Source organism: Nannobrachium achirus (assembly GCF_963921795.1).
Source record: "Nannobrachium achirus genome assembly, chromosome: 14".
Classification (NCBI taxonomy): Eukaryota; Metazoa; Chordata; class Actinopteri; order Myctophiformes; family Myctophidae; genus Nannobrachium; species Nannobrachium achirus.
Genome location: NC_137821.1, coordinates 9049122 through 9069825, shown reverse-complemented (window position 1 = coordinate 9069825; position 20704 = coordinate 9049122). Strand labels below are relative to the sequence as shown.

General features: G+C 43.1%; 1 protein-coding gene across 2 annotated transcripts; it reads left to right on the top strand.

Moving 5' to 3' along the window:
• The first annotated feature begins 4525 nt into the window (after positions 1-4525).
• Positions 4526-17320, top strand: LOC308297688 (eukaryotic initiation factor 4A-I). Of its 2 annotated transcripts, XM_080741231.1 has the most exons (12): positions 4540-4560; positions 6693-6716; positions 6914-6962; positions 7320-7452; positions 7953-8092; positions 8692-8860; positions 9473-9582; positions 10212-10355; positions 11216-11353; positions 11970-12059; positions 15203-15282; positions 16005-17320. In XM_080741231.1, exons 3-12 carry the CDS (start codon positions 6939-6941, stop codon positions 16147-16149), a joined length of 1173 nt encoding a protein of 390 aa, XP_080597357.1. In that variant the 5' UTR covers positions 4540-4560; positions 6693-6716; positions 6914-6938; the 3' UTR covers positions 16150-17320. The 2 variants fall into 2 exon arrangements, with proteins under 2 accessions (XP_080597356.1, XP_080597357.1); XM_080741230.1 differs by lacking the exon at positions 6693-6716 and having other exon boundaries at positions 4526-4560.
• The last annotated feature ends 3384 nt before the right edge of the window (positions 17321-20704 follow it).

The window sequence follows — 20704 nt, the reverse complement described above, 5'->3', positions numbered from 1 at the left end:
CTTGTACAGCACTTTGGTTGACCTTTGGTCGTTGTAACATGTGCTTTAGGAATAAAGTTTAGTTGAGATGAGTTGATAACGTTTCGACCTGGAATAATGGCCTTCTTCTGCAGGGATTGGATGTAAATATTTCTAACAGCAAACCCTAACCCTAACCCTTTTTTGTTTGATTGATTGAAGACTTTATTAGAAGTTTGCATAGGAAAAGGTACAGTTTCATGACGGTACAGTTCACTGGTACAAGGTCTACTAAAAGGAGATCCATGAAAAGACTAAGCTTATTTCCACAGGAAACCATTTAAGTATCTCATATAACATTGAATGACAGACGGATAGAACACAGTACTATGCAGTAGATATGTAAAGAAAAGAAAAATGAGAGAACAAAAAAAAGAGTCTAAACAAACAGTAAGTATATACAAAGAAGGGGCAGGGGAGGGTAGGGTTGGGCTAGGTTAGTTTTTTTTACCAGTTGCGAACGGCTGCTGCCTGTAAGTGGTTTTTCAGGGCAATTTTAAAGGATGCTAGTGATCCACACTCCTTTATGGCCTTCGGTAAGGCTTTCCACATTTTGGTGGTATAGCAGAAAAAAGAGTTTGACCCTTTGTTGGTTTTGACTCTGGGTCAAAAGTGATCTGTGGCGCTGCCTCTGGTGTTGTAATTATGGACATCCTTAATGTTTATAAAGTATTTTGACAGGTACTTGGGTATCATAGTGGTGTAGTGTATCTTGTACACCAGGCCCATTGCAAGTTGCTGTACTCTGTCATCTACTCTGAGCCACCCCACTCTTAACTGGTGAGTAGCGGTGAGGTGAGTCTGATAGGGAAGGTTAAGCAGGACCCTAATTAGTTTATTTTGGGCTGTTTGGCGTTTAGTTTTCAGGGCTTGTGGGGCTTCACGATAACATACGTGGACTCCGTAGTCAAAGAGGGGCTGGATTATTGCACCAGCTATGGTCTTCAGTGTGTTGAAATTGACCATTGGGGCGATCCTCTGTAGGAAACAAGTTTGTTGGTTGATTTTATTTATCACTTTAGAAGTCATCTTTTCACTGGAAAGATTAGCTTCAAGGATACATCCTAAGTAAGAGATTTCGTTTTTTCGTGTTATGACCTTGTCACCCACTTTGATTGTGAAGTTATCGACTTTTTTGAGGTTATGATTTGATCCAAAGAGGATGGACTCAGTTTTTCCCAGGTGAATTGATAATTTGTTGTCGTTAAGCCATGTGCAGATCTTACTTAGTTCAGAGTTAAGTGTCTTTTCAACCTGCAAGTGGTCCTTGCCCGAGACTAGGAGAGCCGAGTCATCCGCGAACAGGAACAGGTTGCAGTCGCAAGCAGATGCCATGTCGTTCACGTATATTAGGAACAACAGAGGTCCCAGTATGCTACCTTGAGGAACACCACAGCTTACTGGGAGGGGGGGGACAGGGTACCGTTAATCTCCACCACCTGTTCCCTCCCCACCAGGTAAGACTGCATCCAACTCACTGCTGCGCTGTCATGTGGTTTTGTAAGCTATAGTCTTTCCAACTTGCAATGTGATAGAGCTCATGTTTACACATTACGTTTCTTTCTTATAGTTTTGATCGTTGAAATATAATTATTTGGGGGTCGTGGCCTGAAAAGGTTATAGGTTTACTAATGTCTCCAACTCTCAGTTCCTGTTATCAGCCAGCAGAGGGGGGAGGGTGCTAGAGTTTTATTCTAAGCTTTCCCTATCAAGATTGAATTTTTCATAATTCTTAGCGCTGACATTTCTGTTTTCAATGTCAATTTCAGAGTTTAGTTTTAGCTCCTTTTCAAAGTTTTGTTCCTCTATATTTCTTTTCATTAAAATAAAAGTTTTAGTCTTAGTTGTTGTTGTGTGTGTGTGTGTGTGTGTGTGTGTGTGTGTGTGTGTGTGTGTGTGTGTGTGTGTGTGTGTGTGTGTGTGTGTGTGTGGGGGGGGGGGGGGGGGGGGGGGATTCAAGATAGTGGGTTCAGGTAGAATAGATGATCACTTTCCTCAGGCTATAAAAGTCCTCACCATGTTATTTAGTGATGTATCACAGAAAGTGTTTCATAACTTGTGTGTCATATTTTTCAGCTGACATAATCAGTTGCTCAACCACATAAAGGAGTAGTTCAGCCAAAAAATTATCACACACCCCATGAAGCCAACTGGATTCAGGGATTTTTTTGTTTTGTTTTGTTTTAGTTGCATTCCTGAGCCAATAATTTGATGAGTGATCGGTCAATAGGAGGTCAATAAGCCAAACAGTAAGACAAGTAAGACAAAAGACAAAAATGTTTATATGACTGGAGACTTTCAGTTTACATGGAGGTGACGGTTAGATGTAGAAATGCTAACAGTTCCATTTCTCTCTTTCTCTCTCCCGCAGGAAAGCGGCGCTGCAACATTGAATCCTGTCCTTTCAGGGCTGTGAACATGCATCAACTACAAATGCCACTTGTGGGGAGGATATGGTGGATTGGGATGATATGGAAGGGAGGTGTGTAGGCCTATCTATTCTGCAACTAGCATTTGACAAGACCCAAATTCAGAGTGAACATTTTTACTCAAATCTTTGCTTATGGCAAGGGTCTTCAACAGGGGGTCAGGGAACCCTAGGGGGTCCTCTTAACAACTTGAACCCTAACGTCCATATTCTGGTAACTATAGCCAAAAATAGCAGCATTGTGAGCTTGTAGATAGGCTATTTTCAGCAAAGAGCTTTGGTGTAGAGGGGAAGAAGAGCAGAATAAGTACAATAAGAGTGAAAAGTCAAGTTTATTAAGTGTTGACTATTCAAGTGGTTAAATATATGAAAACACAAATTGACATGAATCCAAAATACACAGATGATTGTGCTGTCAAGTCTATGAAATTATATGGAATTTATGAAAAAGGTTGTGGGGGTCTCTGCTTCATCTCTCTCTCAACTAAGGGGTCCTTGGCCTGAAAACTTCAAATACATATCATTTTGGGGGTCCTTGACATGACAAAGAGAGAGAACCACATATAGGCCCGATTCTACAAATGTCTTCTAAATCCTAACAGTTTTCTGAGTGTTCTCAAACTTTGTCATGTCAAGGACCCCCAAAATGATATGTGTTTGGCCGTGTGGACCCCCATCTCAAAATATGTTGTTCCAGGGACCCCCAGAAGCAAATATTTGTATCAGTGGTTCTCAAACTTTGTCATGTCAATGACCACCAAAATGATATGTGTTTGGCCGTGCACACCTATATCAAAATATTTTGTTCCACAGACCCCCATGAAGCCAAATGCAAGGTGCAGAATAGATAGGCCTAGGCTATGCATGCGGAAGAGAGATGGTGGGAGAAAATATAAAACCAAAGAGTTGTTTTGTTTTTGTCATTTGAATGTAATGTACTGTAATGTAATGTCTTCTTTTTAGCACCATTGTAACATCGTATATCACTGACTATAGAAACTATTTGCTAATCTGTTAATAAAGTGATTGATTGTATGTATTGAATGTATTAGAAGTTTGCATAGGAAAAGGTATCAGGCCTATACAGTTATGACAGTAAACTAGTTCACTGGTACCAAGTCAACTAAAAGATATGCCCAAGAAGAAGTTTCAGTTGAGATCCTTTTTTAAACTCTTACAAAAGTTTTAAAAAAAGTATCAAGTAAAAGTATTCAATCATCAAATTATTGGCTTTGAATGGACATTTTTGGCGGGATGAATGAACTAGTCTAATACAGTAGGCCTATCCCATTATATGCCACAAAATAGCTGATAGGTCATCGTCGCAAGAAACATTGCAACATGTTGTGAGATAAATGGACCGTTTTTGAACATTTAAAACTGTCAACCCAATATTATTGTTATTTCCATGACATTCCCAAAACAGGGACACTAGGGGGGGGCTTCATGTGGTTAAGACATGACTCCAGTGTGACTCATAAGTCAGAGTTAGGTCATAACATCCTATTATTTAACAGGTATTTATTTCTCAATCCTCTGCCATGACAGTGAATCCCGTCATTAACGTCACAATGTGCTGACGTCACCAGCCACCAGTGACGAAACAACCAGGCAAAGCGCCGAACAGCCAATCGGACGCTCCTTTTTGTCCGCTCTGACCAATAGCCGTCGAGAACGGAAAAAAACAACGTCCCGCCCCATCTGCCGGTGGGAGTTCGTTTTTGAACGGCCACGGCGTCTCGGATGAGCGGTGCTATGTGTAGCCACATACATTGAACACATTTGCGTTTTTATTACGTTTATTTATATTATTATAAATAACGTTTCAATTCGTATTGCGTTCATTTTTGCGAAAAATAAAGAGAAACGGATGACCCCGCCCGTCCCACGGGCCGCACGGATAGCACCACAAACGCACCCGTGTACCAACCTAGCTTTTTTGGCTGTCCCCGAGCCGAATCAGCCAATCGCGCGGCTCCGTGGGCGGGCCCTGGCGCTGACGGACGGCGCCGCGGCCCAACGGGAAGCGTCCGCGGCGCTCCACGTCGACATATATAATAAAACCCTGCCAGATTTTCTTCCTTTGTAATAATGTCGGCCGACTATGAAGAGAGGTGAGCGACGAGCGTTTATTTGTGTGCTTTTTTTTTTAACGTATTTCAACGGACGCGTTGAGCCTGTTGTGGGCTTTTTATTTTACTAACAAGAAACCGGGTTGTTACGGGATGTGTTATGAGTTGTTTTTGGACGCTGGAATGTTTGTATTTGTGGGTTGTTCTCATAAAACACCGGCCCCGGAATGGATGATGATGGCTGCTGGTAGCATCGCCCCCGCCTCGATCGCCTTCCCGAACCTGACATTATTAAGAGATTAATCGCTTCTTTTGTGTCATTATGGATCGATCGCTCGGACCGCATCGTCCAATTATTTTCTATTCATTATAAGAAATGTTTATTTTTTTGTATACAAATATTCAACACCACAATTTCCCCCGGAAATTTGCAAAACCGACATAATTGGTGGATTAATTGATTAATCGGCGTGGTTATTATGTCAATATCGACTGCCACGATCGCGATGGATCTTTTATGTGTTAATTAAAAATATATAAAATTAATATTTAATGAACCGGCATCACCCGGCGAGGAACACGTGAATGGTCTGCTTGGTTTGAGGCCTTCCCCTCCTTCCTGGTCGCTTTCCCTTCCTTATTTCCCCTTGTTAAATAACGATCACAAAAATCGGTGTTTACACCGATTAATTTGACATGTTGGGACCTTATTTTAAGATATAACTGCCGGTGTAAGCGACCGACACGCGTTTTTAAAGCCCGCTTTGCGCTAATTACCGTCGCACATGGCCGAGCAGCGGTTGGGTTGAGGTTGTTAGCTAAACCCAGGCTAACGGGCAGGACAATGCCGGGGGGACACGCCGAAAGCGGCGACCCGGGGAATTGTGTGACCGCCAGGTGTCACTGTTGTTGGTTGTTTGTGGTTGGAATTCGGGTTTCATTGTTGTTGGCGCCAGTGTGAATAACATGGTTAAGGTGAATTATTGCTGATTTTGCATGCTGTGTGATACGTTTTTAAAACATTTCTTCGTGTTTTCATGTCTATATGGCAGCTATGTTTTGTGATGTGTTCATATTTGTTAGCTCTCTCGACGGAATATGCCTTGAATCTTTAGAAGAAGAGGGAAAAAATGTCGCCCTCCCATTAACCTCTCCGTAGTCGCGGAATTCATTAGGTCACAGATTCACGCGTAGCACGTTAAAACTAGGCCTCAAAAGATGTTGCTGGAAAAACCCAGCGGTTTTTTGGGGTGTTTTTTGGCGAAGCGACGTTGTGTGAACGGCCGATGGCGGCGTGTGAATGGATGATGTTGTGAATGGAAGGGTTATTTTGGTGTCAAGTTGAATGGTTCGCGCTGACTTGACGTTTCGGGTAAAGAATGGAGGGACGGATGGGTTGTTTTAGGCCCCGATGCTACTCTGCTCTGTGTGTGACTCGTGACAAAAGAGCGAAGGCCTCCGTTTAGCCAAAGACATGTATACGTTAAAATGTTGCTTGCGGTCAAATTATGAATTAGAAATTTATTTTGTTTGTTTTTTCAACATGTTTGTTTAGTATAACACCGCGCCCTCTTGTCTCCCCCATCGGCGTTTTTTCAGTTCCCAACGACCATCTTGAATAGTGAATAAAAAATGGCGGACTGGTGTGGGGAGAGGAGGAGAAAAAACAGGCCGTGGTCCTGTACTGTCGGTCCCTTGTCTGCAGTGGTGTAACATGTACTCAAATGTATTTTTTTTAACCTTAAAATATTAATACTGCAATGTGGAAATACTCTTGTTACATGTAAAAGTCAGTTATTCAAAGTGTACTTGAGTAAACGTACTAAAAGTATTGGCATCAATCAAGATGTACTTCTAGACTAGTACCAAAAGTAGGAAGCACTCATTATGCAGAATTTCAAGTATTCAAATGTATAAAAATCCATAAACTGACTGTTGTGAGCCTGTGGATGGTCTATTCGTATATTTGTATATTGTTAGGGCCGAAACAAGTGAAGTAAAAATACCTCAAAATTGAACTTCAAAATAATGTACTTAGATAATTAGTTTACACCACTGCTTGTCTGTTAACTGCATTTTCTCCCCTCGCAAAAACAACGGATGTAAAAAAAAAACATGTTAGATTTATCATTAACCCCACTTTGTCCTTCCTCTCTTGTGCTGCTAAAAACAAGGAGTTTCAACTCTGATCAAACTGAGTGAGTCACGTTGGTTGCCTGCTTGTTGTTGCCTAATCTAACCCCCACACAGTATAGCTTGCCTTGTTGCACACTTCAGGAAATTGAAATATGATGCCAGATTGTGTAGTGTGTTTGGTGTTAGTGAGAGAGATCCTGTTAGCTATTGTGTACCCCCAGGAGTTAAATGGCTGCCCCTTCTCTTGTGTGATTCGCAGAGACAGAGACAATGGCCCCGAGGGCATGGAGCCAGATGGAATCATTGAGGTACGTTCCTGCCACATTTTTCTTTTAACAATTTAACTCTGGTGATTCAGAGACAGGCATTTTATTTTTATTACCCTGACTGCATAGTTCCGAGCTGTAATATCGGATAGACGTTTCCTAGGTTGACCCCCTTAAAGACTTTTAACAAATGCTTGCTAAATCCAAATCCGTAACTTATCGCACATATACAGATTAATACATAATAATAATAATAGCATATGTAAATCTCTCATAGCTTGGGTACATCTGCAGTTTTTGAATATCCGAACCGTCGTGAAAATTTAAAAATGACAGGATGCTTTCCTGGTTTTAGCGAGTTTTTAACCTAACCTTGTTTTCTCTTTCTCTCCCTCGCAGAGCAACTGGAACCAGATCGTGGACAGTTTTGACGAGATGGCCCTGCGTGAGGACCTGCTCAGGGGAATCTACGCCTATGGTTTTGAGAAGCCTTCTGCCATCCAGCAGAGAGCCATTATCCCTTGTATCAAGGGTACGTGGATTTTCATTTCTTGTTGCTAAAGAACACGTTTAGCGCTTTGGGATCATGTTGTTGATACCGGTTCTCTTTGGCAACCCAAAGAGCCTCTGGGACGGACTGCTGTAAAGCGACATGAATTGAATAATGAACTGCTTTGGATTAGTTTTGGTTTAAGCGTTGTATCTGGAGATTGTTCTGAATCCGACCCCGGCCACTGGGCAAGGCAGTGTGCCGTTTAGTGTCACTAAGTCTTATATCTGGCACGGGGAAGAATGAAAGAAGTCCATTTTAATCCCAGTCGGCTCTGTGTGGTGAGACACGGCTGGTTCATGCAGTGGACACAAAACAAAACGTTAACCTAATCATGCTCCAAAAATAGCCTAAAAGCTCCCAACGTGTTGCTTCTGCAGTGCGTTGTATCTTGTAGATCAGCCATTTTTCAGCAAGCGACCCCTTCGTACTATATGAAAAGGGCAGACGGTTTAAAGAGTCTCTTCTCCTCTCCTCTCCAGGTTATGATGTGATTGCTCAGGCCCAGTCTGGGACGGGGAAGACCGCGACCTTCGCCATCTCCATCCTGCAGCAGATTGATGTGGAGCTCAAGGGCACACAGGCCCTGGTCCTGGCCCCTACCAGGGAGCTGGCTCAGCAGGTGAGCTGGCACACAAGACGGCGACCGTGTCCCCATTCTGCACAATGCCCAAGAAAAGTAGTTTTTGTGTATCCAAGGTTCCCTCTCCTGCCAGCTGCTTGTGTTGGTGAAAAGGACTGAATGTTCTTTGGTAGAGAAAAGTCACGTCTGCTCTCCACAGTGACAGGGCCCCACCGTCCCTGCTCACGACTTAACAGCAGACGACACGATAAAACAAAAATGCTACAGCTTTGCTTGCTAATTGGGTGTCAAAATCGCCACCCTTTCTCTCGTTGTGTTCCTTTGACTTAAAAGATTGATGCCCAAAGCCGAGGGCCTTCAAAAGGTAGCGTTACTTGCTAATTGGGTGTCAAAACCACCACCCTTTCCCTTGTGGTGTTCCTTTGACTTAAAAGATTGATGCCCCAAATGGTTGACAAGTGACTTTAACTACGTTAAGACATGTGATTGAGTGACAGACTGTCCCTTGGCCAGTCTCCTCCGCAGAGGATTAGGTTTGTGGCGTCCTGTTGCAAATGGGACGGGCGGTAAATAAGGGTGCGAGCCGGGAACATGGCTGTAACGTTGCCTCTTGTCTTTTCTCTTGGAACTCCTAACAGATCCAGAAGGTGATCCTGGCCCTGGGGGACTACATGGGTGCCGGCTGCCATGCCTGCATCGGAGGGACTAACGTCCGCAACGAGGTGACGAAGCTTCAGGCCGAGGCCCCACACATCGTGGTGGGAACCCCCGGGCGCGTCTTCGACATGCTCAACCGCAAGTTCCTCTGTAAGTCCACTTTGATTTGCCCTTTTTTTTTTTACCTCATTACATGTAGTAGGTTGTTAGTAATAAAGTTTGACTGATGGGTCATATTTTGTTTAATTAAATTACACATGCCGTGGTCTCGAATAGTAATTTACAAATTTGACACATGTTGATCAGCTATTTATCTAATCGGCGTGTATGTATATTGAATGTAAGTGGCTTAATCTGCCTCCAAAATATATATAGGCGATGGAGAATTGTCTGAATTGCCCCTGTTATAGTAGAAGATATGATATAGGCTGTATAGTGATGATATCCATGCGTGTCAACTGACTCTGGATGTCACCGAGTGTCCTGTGGGCCCCAGTCAACGTTCTGTTGGCCTGGACCGTCCCAGGGCACCTGGTGCTCCGGAGCAATGATCAGAAACCTCACTCTCTGAATACAGCAACTATAAACATTAGATGAACAGCAAGTTAACAATGATGGGAGGGACTCATTTGGAATCTAATCAAAGGATTTCATTCAGGGTTGGGTGAAGTTGTAGTGTTTTTTTTTAGGATGTTTTGGGGTCAAGTAGGTTGTTGTGGTGCGTGACGATAATTTTGGTGTTCGTTCTGTTAACTTCCCCAGCCTCAAAATACATCAAGATGTTCGTTCTGGATGAGGCTGACGAGATGTTGAGCAGAGGCTTCAAAGACCAGATCTACGAGATTTTCCAGAAACTAGGAAGCAACACGCAGGTATTTGGAGCAAGAGTCTAGAATGATGTGAACCCACAATGCTAAGAAAAGTATATTTATCATCCAAGGTTCCCTCTCCTCCCAGCTGCTTGTGTTGGTGAAAGGACTGAATGTTCTTTGGTAGAGAAGTCATGTCTGCTCTCCACTGTGACAGGGCCTCACCGTCCCTACTCGCGACTTAACAGCAGACTACATGATTAAAACAAAAATGCCAGCATCACTAGCCAGTGTCAAAATCACTGCCCCTTTCTCTAGTAGTGTTCCCTTGACTTAACATGAAAATTGAAGACCCAAGGGGCCTACAAATGGTTGACAGTGACTTAATTACTTCAGGACACATGATTGAGTGCAATTGGCAAGTCTTAAAATTTCACCGATTTTAGATTTTCTTTTGCAACATGTTTGTGTTTACCGTATGATGTGATCCATGGTTATGTGTCGTCATGCTAAAATATCCCACCTACAAGCTCACAAGTGCTTGTATATCGGCTATTTTAGGTGCACAATACCGACATAGAATCAGGCCAAAGTGTACTCCGGGAGTTCAAAGGAGTCATCTCCTGGCTCGGTGTCAGTGTTGCTCTGTACGCAGCGCCCACATTGACCTTCTGACTGTGTCTCCTCCCCAGGTTGTGCTGCTGTCTGCCACCATGCCCGCCGACGTGCTGGAGGTCACCAAGAAGTTCATGCGTGAGCCCGTCCGCATCCTGGTGAAGAAAGAGGAGCTGACCCTGGAGGGTATCCGTCAGTTCTACATCAACGTGGAGAAGGAGGTGGGTTTACTGGCACTCGACACTACTTTTTTTCACATCGGGGAATTGTTTTGCTACTATATGCAGTTTCGTGAGGTAGGGTTTAGGCATACTTTCGCTACATTAGGCATAGTCCAAAAATGAATGGCAGAAGTTTCACTGAAAAATAAAGGCTGCCCTCAGAAGGCATTCGAATTAATTCATGTCTAACGTTCATCTTAATATGGGCTGTCTGGGCTTTTTAGTAAGCAGAATATACTTGCTTTATTTTAAGCGCTGTAAATCAAGAACATTTTGTCTTATGAGTCATAAAATAACTTTCACATTGCATCCCTATTTTGGCCATGTCGTAAGAAGTATAACTTGTAGATAAGCTTTTTTTTGCCATTTGTCTCGATGGAAGATATGTTCATGGATTGAAGTTCATAAGTAGATGATCTACAAGCTAGATGATCTCTAAATGAGCTTGTAAATGGTCTTATTTTGGCTATTAAGATTTGGAGCCGTTAAATGTGGTCAAACCTAGCAAATCATATTCGGAAGCAAGCATGCTGTGTTTAATGAGTTGGCTGTATAGTGATGATATCCATGCGTGTCAACTGACTCTGGATGTCACTGAGTGTCCTGTGGGCCCCAGTCAACGTTCTGTTGGCCTGGACCGTCCCAGGGCACCTGGTGCTTCAGGGCAATGATCAGAAACCTCACTCTCTGAATACAGCGTCAACAAACGGTAGAAAACAAGACGGTAATGGCATGCTTCATAGTTGAACAGCAGCAAATCGGCTTGCGTAGGACTTATTTGGTATCTAATCGAGGCCTTCTTTTGACGGTAAGTGTACCGAGGCTTGCAGCAGTTTTAAAGGAGAGTTTTGTCTTCACAGGAGTGGAAGCTGGACACGCTGTGTGACCTGTACGAGACCCTGACCATCACTCAGGCCGTCATCTTCATCAACACCAGGAGGAAGGTGGACTGGCTCACCGAAAAGATGCACGCCAGGGACTTCACCGTCTCGGCCTTGGTAAGACCACCCAGCCAGCCACCCTGGAGGGGTTTATTTAGATCAGTGCTTCTCAGGCCGTGACCCCTGAAATAATCATATTTTAATTTGGGACCCCCACCCTACGAGCACTAAGAGTTAAGGCATCACAATTTGTATAACACGGTTCTATTGTGAAAATGGCAGATCTACATCCTCATAACGCCTCGCGTTGCGGGTCTCAGAAATGAAGAATAGAAACAAATCACTTGGCTTTGAGCTGACCAAATTGGCATGAATGTTTGCGTTGGTAACTTGCCCTTTCTAACCCCCTGCCACTGGGCAAGGCAGTGGCCCACGGTGCCACAGAGTCTTATATCTGGCAGGGGAAGAGACAAAGCAGTCCATTTTAATCCCAGTCAGCTCTTATCAGTGAGACAAGGCTGGTTCATGCAGTGGACACAAAACTATTTGTCAAAAGTGTTTCATGACCCCATGTCCTTCAGCAGAAGGATGCAATCACACTTAGAGTATTTGAACAAATGTTGCTCTGTGGCGGTGTCGCTGTGTTGTAGCCCTCATGTTGTGCATACTTTAACGTCTACCATTGACTGTGATGCTGAATGGTGCTTTCTTTCTTTCTCCCTCCTCCCTGTAGCACGGAGACATGGACCAGAAGGAGAGAGATGTTATCATGAGGGAGTTCCGCTCTGGCTCCAGTCGAGTCCTCATCACCACTGACCTTTTGGTACGTCAACCAACTGCTATGTTTCCCCTGTGGGCAACACATCTTTACAGTAGAGCAGGGTTCCCCAATAGGTGGCTACTTTTTGGCCCACACCAACCCCAGTAATGGTGGTATAAGAGCAGCAACAACACTAGTATATCGTCGTTGTCGGGTGGAAATTCTTATCTCAAAATGTGTACGTTCTTTCACAAAGTAAAGCCCTGCTTCATCATACGAGGCCGTCGCACAAAAGTAGTGAAAACAGCAGATCTACAAGCACCCGCGAGGCGTTGTGTGCTTGTAGATCGGCTGTTTTCACTAGTTTAAATCGTTTTTAAAATGATAAATGCAAAAGGAACGGTTTTGGACATACAAGATTCGACAACGACGATATCTGAACTGTCACTGGAGTAGCGGGAACACCACCGTCGCCCCTTGCAATGTTGTGGCCGTCGGCTTGGTACCCTAGACATGATTCGGCCCTGGGGGAAAACTAATCGGGGAACCCTGCAGTAGTAGCAAAATTCTACGTTTACAAGGGGCGCAACAGTGCAAGAAATGAAGAAAAGAAAACACAAACTGCAGAAAAAAAAACATTTGTAAAGATTGCACATCAGAACTAAATCTTATGGACTAAAGTGAGTGAGAAATTAGTTTTAGAAGTTTCTTAAATATTGTCAAGGATAGTGATGACCTTATGTCAGGGGTCTTCAAAGTTTTCTGGCCAAGGACCCCTTAGTTGAGAGAGAGAGATGAAGCAGGGACCCCCACAACCTTATAGATAATGTGGGTTTTCAGATATTTAACCACTTGAACGTCAATATTTGATCTTTCACTGTACTGGGTCTGCTCTTTTCCCCCTCCAAAGCTCTTTGCCAAAAATAGCCGTTCTACAAGCTCACAACACCTTGCGGCACGAGGCGTTGTGAGCTTGTATATCTGCTATTTTTGGCTAAAGTTCGCAGAATATGGACGCTAGGGTTCAAGTGGTTAATATAAAAAAGGGGGAAAAAAGATTTGGAGGACCCCCTGTAGTAATTCTGAGGACCCCCTAGGGGTCCCAGACCCCCTGTTGAAGACCCCTGCCTTAAGTGATGCATCTAGAGGACACTACAACTGAAGGCCTCTAAATTTGAAGATTGGATTGTTTTTATTCGAATTGGTGAACAACAACCACAAGTTCTCAGTAAACTGTCTCTGTGGTGAAAGTTGGCACCAAGTCAGGAACCTCTCTGCAGACACACCCTGCTTATCTTTCCTGTTATTGCAGAACGTTGACTTCATAACCGAGTTTCCTTGTCTGGTATGAATGCAGTTGGTAGGCTCAAGGGTCATCTGATTCCTTAGGTTTCGCTCTCGCTCACTGAAGGACTCAAAGAACTTTGAACCCTGGTGTCTTTATTCTGGGCATATCCTAGTCGGACATCCGGCAAAAAATTGCTGATCTACAAGTGGGCTTGTAAATGGGCTATGCAGGGGGAAAAGTTGGAGACAAAGTATAGATATATAATCAGTAGTCTCGCGTAGCCAGACAACTATTGCACAATCACTGAATGCCATATAGAGTCTGGAACTACAGCCCCTGAACGGCGAGTAATGGAAACGGGCATTACCGTTCAAGAAAATGTACTGTATTTTAAAATGTCATTTCTGCTAAGCAGCAAGCTAAACATGTTTATATGATTTTTATTTATATAATGATAAATGCGCACAATGTGAGACGGAAACGGAAGTGATGAGGAGGCTTCACTTCCGCTTTAACCGGGTACTCATCGTTCTTCTCTCGATGCCCCAGACTGGCGGGAGCATTTCCTAATCGTGGACATCGTAAACAGTCTGGCCATGCAAGATAACCAATCAGTAAAGAATATAGGGTTTAATTTGTAATGGGCTATTTTCAGTAAAGATTTGGTTTGCAGGGGACTAAGTATAGATATTCTAAGTGTGTGTGTGTGTATAGGGTTTAATTTGTACTTCATAGCATGCATACTGTGACACAAATAATGCTGAGAAGGCAATTTATGCTTGGGTCAAAGGTGTCATGCAGCAGTCAGTCAAAATGATGCATTTCCAAATGGAAAAGTGCTGCATTTTCACTGGAAAGGGACGCATTTTCACTGGAATGCGTCGTTTTGATCCAGTGCCATGTCAATGCTTTGTCACCCAAGCATAAATCCCTGCCTGGCTCTCCAAGGTTCCCTCTCCTCCCAGCTGCTTGTGTTGGTGAAAGGACTGAATGTTCTTTGGTAGAGAAGTCACGTCTGCTCTCCACTGTGACAGGGCCTCACCGTCCCTACTCGCGACTTAACAGCAGACTACAAAAATTAACTGTTTAGCCCAGGGGTCGGCAACCTTTTTGACATGAAGTGCCATGTTTTCATTTTCTTGATAGTCAGTGTGCCATGTCAACATTACGTTTGATCTGACACCATATCAAAATTGTATATTTCCAACAGATTGTGATTGTCCAATGGCTATACATAAGAACCTTGTAATACTTTCTTTCAGTATGTAATGATCATTACACTCGGAGCAATAACCCACCTATCTCCCAGTCCCCCACACCAGTCAGAGTTAGAGTGAATGTAGAATGTCATTTGAATGTAGATTTGACTTGAGGGGACTTAATTTAACTGACTAAACTTTTTGTAAAGTTGAATTTAAAAAGAAAATGTCGCTCTCACACTCTGTGCCAGTGACCACCATCCCCTGTGCCAATGTTGGCACCCGTGCTTAATGTTGGCTACCCCTGGTTTAGCCAATCTAGCAAAAGTGTTACTGTTAACTGGGAGGAACTGTGCTGGACAAGAGACGAGGTTAAAATAGTCACAGGTTTCGTGGAAGCACTGTTCTATTTGCACTAAGGATATACATGTCAAGATCAAGCATCTGTTTAAACATGCTATTTAAATGACATTCTTAACTCTTGGGGTCACCTCTCAACAATGTCTTAGTTAACACTGCCATAGTCATTGAATTGCTTCATATAGATCCTAATTAACAATTTGCATGACAAGTTGTCGCCTGTACATATTGGAAGAAAGGACTCGATGCCTTCCTGTATGTGTTGGTGGAGTCTGTCAAGGACAGTCTCCAGTGTTAAAGTACAGGATCTGGTTGCAGCATGCTGTGTCTTAATGAACGTGCTTGTCTTGTGTCCTCAGGCCAGAGGTATCGATGTCCAGCAGGTTTCCCTGGTCATCAACTACGACCTTCCCACCAACAGAGAGAACTACATCCACAGGTAAAAGCACTTAGCCACTTTAAAAAAACTAGAGTCTAGTTGAGGCTGACTATCACTCCTGTCTACAGGCCATGTCTTTGGGCATCTAAAGTCAAAGTAGAACAATCTGTAGAACAGCTGCCAACAAATCTACATCCACTGTTATAGAAAGTGATTCATATATCACACCCCCCTTCCCTAAAGAGTATTTTCATTGGTTTTGCAATGGCGGTTTCCATCTTTCAAATGTTTAGGCCATTCATTGAAGAGAGACTTCTTTCCCTAATTCTGGCATGTCTGAGGCAAACAATCTCGATTAATAGTTGGGCATTTTCTTTATGAAAATGCTTCCATGGTTTATAGGCGTAGGTGTTTATCGAAGCCTAAAGCTGTAGCTTTCTATAACCATGTAGCAAAGTAGTGCTTTGATCCTTTGGTAACTTCGTTCAGACTCACCATGTTAAATTAATGGAGAATGCTACAGTGTAGATCCCAAATTGTTGCATTCGTGCCCCCTGCCACTGGGCAAGGCAGTGGCCCGCGGTGCCACAGAGTCTTATATCTGGCAGGGGAAGAGACAAACAGTCCATTTTAATCCCAGTCAGCTCTGATCAGTGAGACATGGCTGGTTCATGCAGTGGACACAAAACTATTGTTTATGAAAGTGGTTTATAGGTGTGGGTTCTTATAGAAGCACATGCTGATTCTTCCCGCTCCCTCCCCTCTTCTCTCTCTCCACTCAGGATCGGTCGCGGCGGTCGCTTCGGCAGGAAGGGCGTGGCCATCAACATGGTGACGGAGGACGACAAGCGCACCCTGCGAGACATCGAGACCTTCTACAACACCACGGTGGAGGAGATGCCCATGAATGTCGCCGATCTCATCTAAAACCTGAGAGAAAAGAGAATTTAAAAAAACCGAAGATTCCGCCCGGCGTTTGGTTCTACATCCCCCCCGTTCCCCCCCCCTTCTCCCATCTTTCTCCAATTTGACCCTTTAGTTCACACTGATCCCAGTTCTGCCACGAGAGAGTCGCCTCTCGGCCCGACTATAAAATTGTCCCCGCACTCCTGCCCCCCCACCCCACATGTTCTCCCCCCCCCCCCCAATCAGCATCCCCCCCTCCCAAACCGCAACGAACTGTTAATGGAAGGCTGTTAGTTCTGATCCTAGTTTTCCTTGTTATATTTGCATTTCACAAAGTTTCTCTGGCCATCTTAAATCTTTGGGCAAGGATGGGCTGTTCTGTGTAACCTTGCTTTGTCTGCCTGCCTGCCTTAGTACATTTATGCCGTTGCCAGAGTCCAGGCCGCCTTGATTTCTTTTTGCGCTTCATTCCCAAACCGCCCATCATGTAGTCCCGCCAAGTCCTTGTCCCCCCCCCCCCCCCCCCCCCCCGAAAAACAAATGCAAGATCTCGTTTCGTTTGTCGCCATGCCAATGTTTGAACCCCCCTGATGGCGCTCAACAAACGCAAAAAACTTTGAGACCAAATTAGTTTCTAAACTTGTTGTTTAAAAGAAAAAGAAAAAAAGGACTGATACTTACTGAGTTGAAACGGTATGGTGGTTAATAAAATTGTCGACCAATTGTTGAAGTAATATTTACTGAAGGAATTGAAGACTGCAATCTCATTCGAATTTAAGAGCAGAAAAATAATCTGTGGGCACTTTTTTGCGGGGGGGTTGTTTTAGAAAGTGTTAGCCACTTTGAACATGTTTTTTTTTGGGCATGCCATTGGCAAATGTTATTCAGAGATGGTCGACGTGCAAGCCTAACGGGTCCCGAAAGAGGCTCGTTTCAAGTTTTGTGTGGCGTTTAAAAAGGCTTGTAGGTCGGCCGGTTTTGAAAACATTTCTTAATAGGGCTTTTTACACAATCGGAATAGTATTTGTCATAGCAAGCATCAATGTACTTGACAGAAATCACGTTCCTTTAATGTCTCCAACAAAAACACAGAAGCTCCATTAATAATTATCATGTTTGGAGGGGTGCTTGGGGTGCTTACACATACAGGGGCATCATCTTCAATAAACTGTATAGAAAAATTGATCAAGAATCGAGTCGTTTTCCCCCCTTTTCTGATCTTTCCTGTCTGCTGTGCGATTTCTTGTTAATACTGCTTAATTTTGCATAGAGTATAAGTCGTGAAGGTAGCGTGTTTTTTTTGTTTTGTTTTTTTCCGATTGCCGACTTCAAGGTTCAGACGCGTCGGGGGCAAACACACTTTTTTCTTTTGGCGAATAATTTTGCCTTTTCTGGACTGTCTGAACTTGTTGGATTTCATCTTCTAGCTCGTGATATTATATATATTTTTGTTTCTCTGAAGAATTCGTTTTCTTTCTTTTATTTTTCTTTGGCGTCAGTGTAACCTACCTCATGGCAATGTGGGGCGAGGTCTTTTCGACGTGGAAAAAGGACCAAACTGCAGATTTATTGAGTATATTGAGATTATTATTATTATTCCGTTTTCCGTGTTTCTCTTTTGTTTAAAAAATGCCTGTCATGAAGTGGAGTGAAGGGAAGGTCGGGGCAGTCCGGGAGATATTCCTGGGGGCTCGTTTATGATCAGTGCATATTTTTTAAAATGAATTCATTATTATTATTAAAAAGAAAATGTGATGGAATTGTTAACCGTTTTTCTCAAGACAGAAGCCATGTGATTAACTTTTCTACATTGGATTCTGTATAGTATTTATTTTAAATGGTTTTAAGAAAATAAAAAAAATAAAGGTATTTCTCCTTTTTTAACATGTGAAAACTATTTGGCCTCTCTGCGTTGTTTAACTTGGAACGGTTTTCCCTGCTGTGGAGTGTGACAGTGGACCTGTGGGGAAAAACTGTTCATGATTTGACCTTTGGGAACTATTCATCCTTATACTACTACTCAACCGGAGGTCATCGAAGCCAGGGTTTTAGCGCCTAAAGTTTTTTGTTGGATGTCCAGTTTTTCCAGAGACTGTCAAAAGCATCTTCTGAATCTGGGTGTTCTTCATTCCAACCCACCGGTTTTGAGACCCTGCACGAGTTTTTGTATTGCCACAGAACTGACATGGAAGCTGAGAGGGAAGCTGAGAGAGCTTCTAGTCTGGTTAAGAGGCCTGACGTTTGGAAAATGACCACAAGAGGGCGCCCGCTGACAACAGGTAAAATGGAACCCGTCCACATGACTGTCTAGAAATGAAACGAGAGTTTGGAAGCCAGCAGATTTGTCGAATACTTAAGAGAATAATAAACATGTATTTGGGGGTGTTATTAAAGTGCCACATCAATGAAACGACTAATATTTAAATAAATAGATGGATATCATGGAGATGGATATCTGTATGATCAATATCAAATGAGAATATCTTATGAATGAAATGGTGAAGCAATATAGCATATGGATGGATATTAAAATGCCACTTCGCTAAGTTTACATTTAAATGACCTTCGTACAACTGCATGCCTGCCAAACTCCTACATTTTACAGGAGACTCCTTTATTTGACCATTTCTCCTGAACAACGACTCCATGGGCCTCCTTTTCTCCTCCTCTGGGGGATTAATGGATTTTCTGGAGGCAGGTAAGTCATTTGTCAAACACACACACACTCCAGACCTGGACATTATAGTGACTGTAAGTGGGTCCAGCAAATTAACAAAATAGGTTTGGAATCTTAGTGTCACTGCTTGGGAATGTTATTGATGTACTTTTTTTTTGGACTAGAACTTCATGCATGTACGTTTTGTAATATACTTTATAGGTAGACATTTGTATAGAAAGGCCAAAACAGGGAGGGATCGTACCTATGTTCCCCAGGTTCTATATGTTCCCCATTTACCCCCACAAAAAGGCACTATGTTCCCCAGGTTCTATGTTCCCCACACTCCCACAAAAAAGGTTCTATGTTCCCCGCTCAATTAAGGGTTCCATGTTCCCCATCCAAAAATGCAGGAAACATTCATTTCGAATTATTAACAACTCGATACACACAATAATGGGGGAGAAATTACGAATAGTGGGACAGGGGACACATCTGGACACCATACTTTTGTTATGACTGGGCATCTGGACGAGTGGGCAGCTGGACATCTGGGCAATAGGGACATGTGGGCACTTGGCAGACATGTGGCCATTTGGATGAGTGGGCATCTAGACGAGTGGGCACTTACGGGTGGAGACATCTGGGTACCTGGGCAAAATTAAGATTGCCCAATGCCCACATGTTTTCTGGTGTGGAACATTTTTTTTGGTTGAGCGGGGAACATAGAACCTTTTTTGTGGGGAGGGTGGGTGGGGAACATAGAACCTGGGGAACATACCATATCCAACAGGGACTGGGGTTGCAAATTCGCCTTGGCTAATAACCCTATACAATGCAACGGTTTCATGTTTTTTATAACTTCATACATTGTTTTCTTTTCTTTTTGTATTGTCCCTGTCAGATAAATTTAAATAAAACCCCTAACCTGACTGCCAGCAGCCTATAGTGTGACAAAATTTCAAAAACGTTTAAGAGCCGTTTACTCGGATTCTTGTTTACAGGTTTGGCAACATTCAAATAAGCATTTCTTCTTCAAATATTTTCTGGTTTCAATTAATGACATAAAGCTTACATTCTTTCATAATCTGCAAAAAAAAGTAGAAAAAAGACCCCCTGCCCCCTTGCATATGCCCTAGCACTGTACTTGGTCATCAAATCAATTTCTGTAGGCATAATTTTACCTTTTTATAATATTAATGCCTGATAAAAGTGAACTGTGACTATGATCTTATTTCGTAATGGCATGTTTGAGTGCGTTTGTTCAATGAATGTTTCGTTTCAGTAGCCCTGTTTCACACATGCAGTTAGGATTATTGTCCGCCAGGCGTCGCAAAAGCTTCCATTTTGCCCAAATGTGTTGGAAATTGATCACAACACAAAGGCTTGGTGTTTAGTAGTAGAGAATAATGTTATAACAGCAAACCTAACATGTGAATCAATCCTTCTCGTTTCGTTTAATAGATAGGCTAATTACATACAACTTAATTCCATTGCTTTTTTAATTAAACGGCATTTTGATCGCTCGGATATTTCAAAGTTGCCATTGGTTTCTGGTGAACACCACGTGGCCAGGAAGTGGCGTGGCGTGTGCAGCGCGGAATACAAAAGCAGATATAACAGACCACCCTACGCCCGCAACGCAAAGCAGTCGTAGCTGTCAGTGGGCTTGTAGGTCTGCTATTTTCCCCCCGACGAGCGACACCGTCGTGCGACGAACTATGTATGCAGCTGTCTGTAACAGTTTCAACGGTCGTTTCTTATTTTATTTTTTAAATATTACACTCCATGACGTCATTATATCTCCTTATTGCAGAGAGTTGTTCATATTTGAGTGTTAATGTGACGTTTAAAATACACATAAAACCCACCAAAGTGGTTGTTATTACTGGGATTCAAAAACCCTTCCCGAGAGCGCAG

Coding starts and splice junctions, on each gene's coding strand:
- LOC308297688 (XM_080741230.1), top strand. CDS start 4,538: ATGTCGGCCGACTATGAAGAGAG. Junction 8,093..8,691: donor CCAGGGAGCTGGCTCAGCAG/GTGAGCTGGCAC, acceptor AACTCCTAACAG/ATCCAGAAGGTGATCCTGGC. Junction 10,356..11,215: donor ACATCAACGTGGAGAAGGAG/GTGGGTTTACTG, acceptor TTGTCTTCACAG/GAGTGGAAGCTGGACACGCT.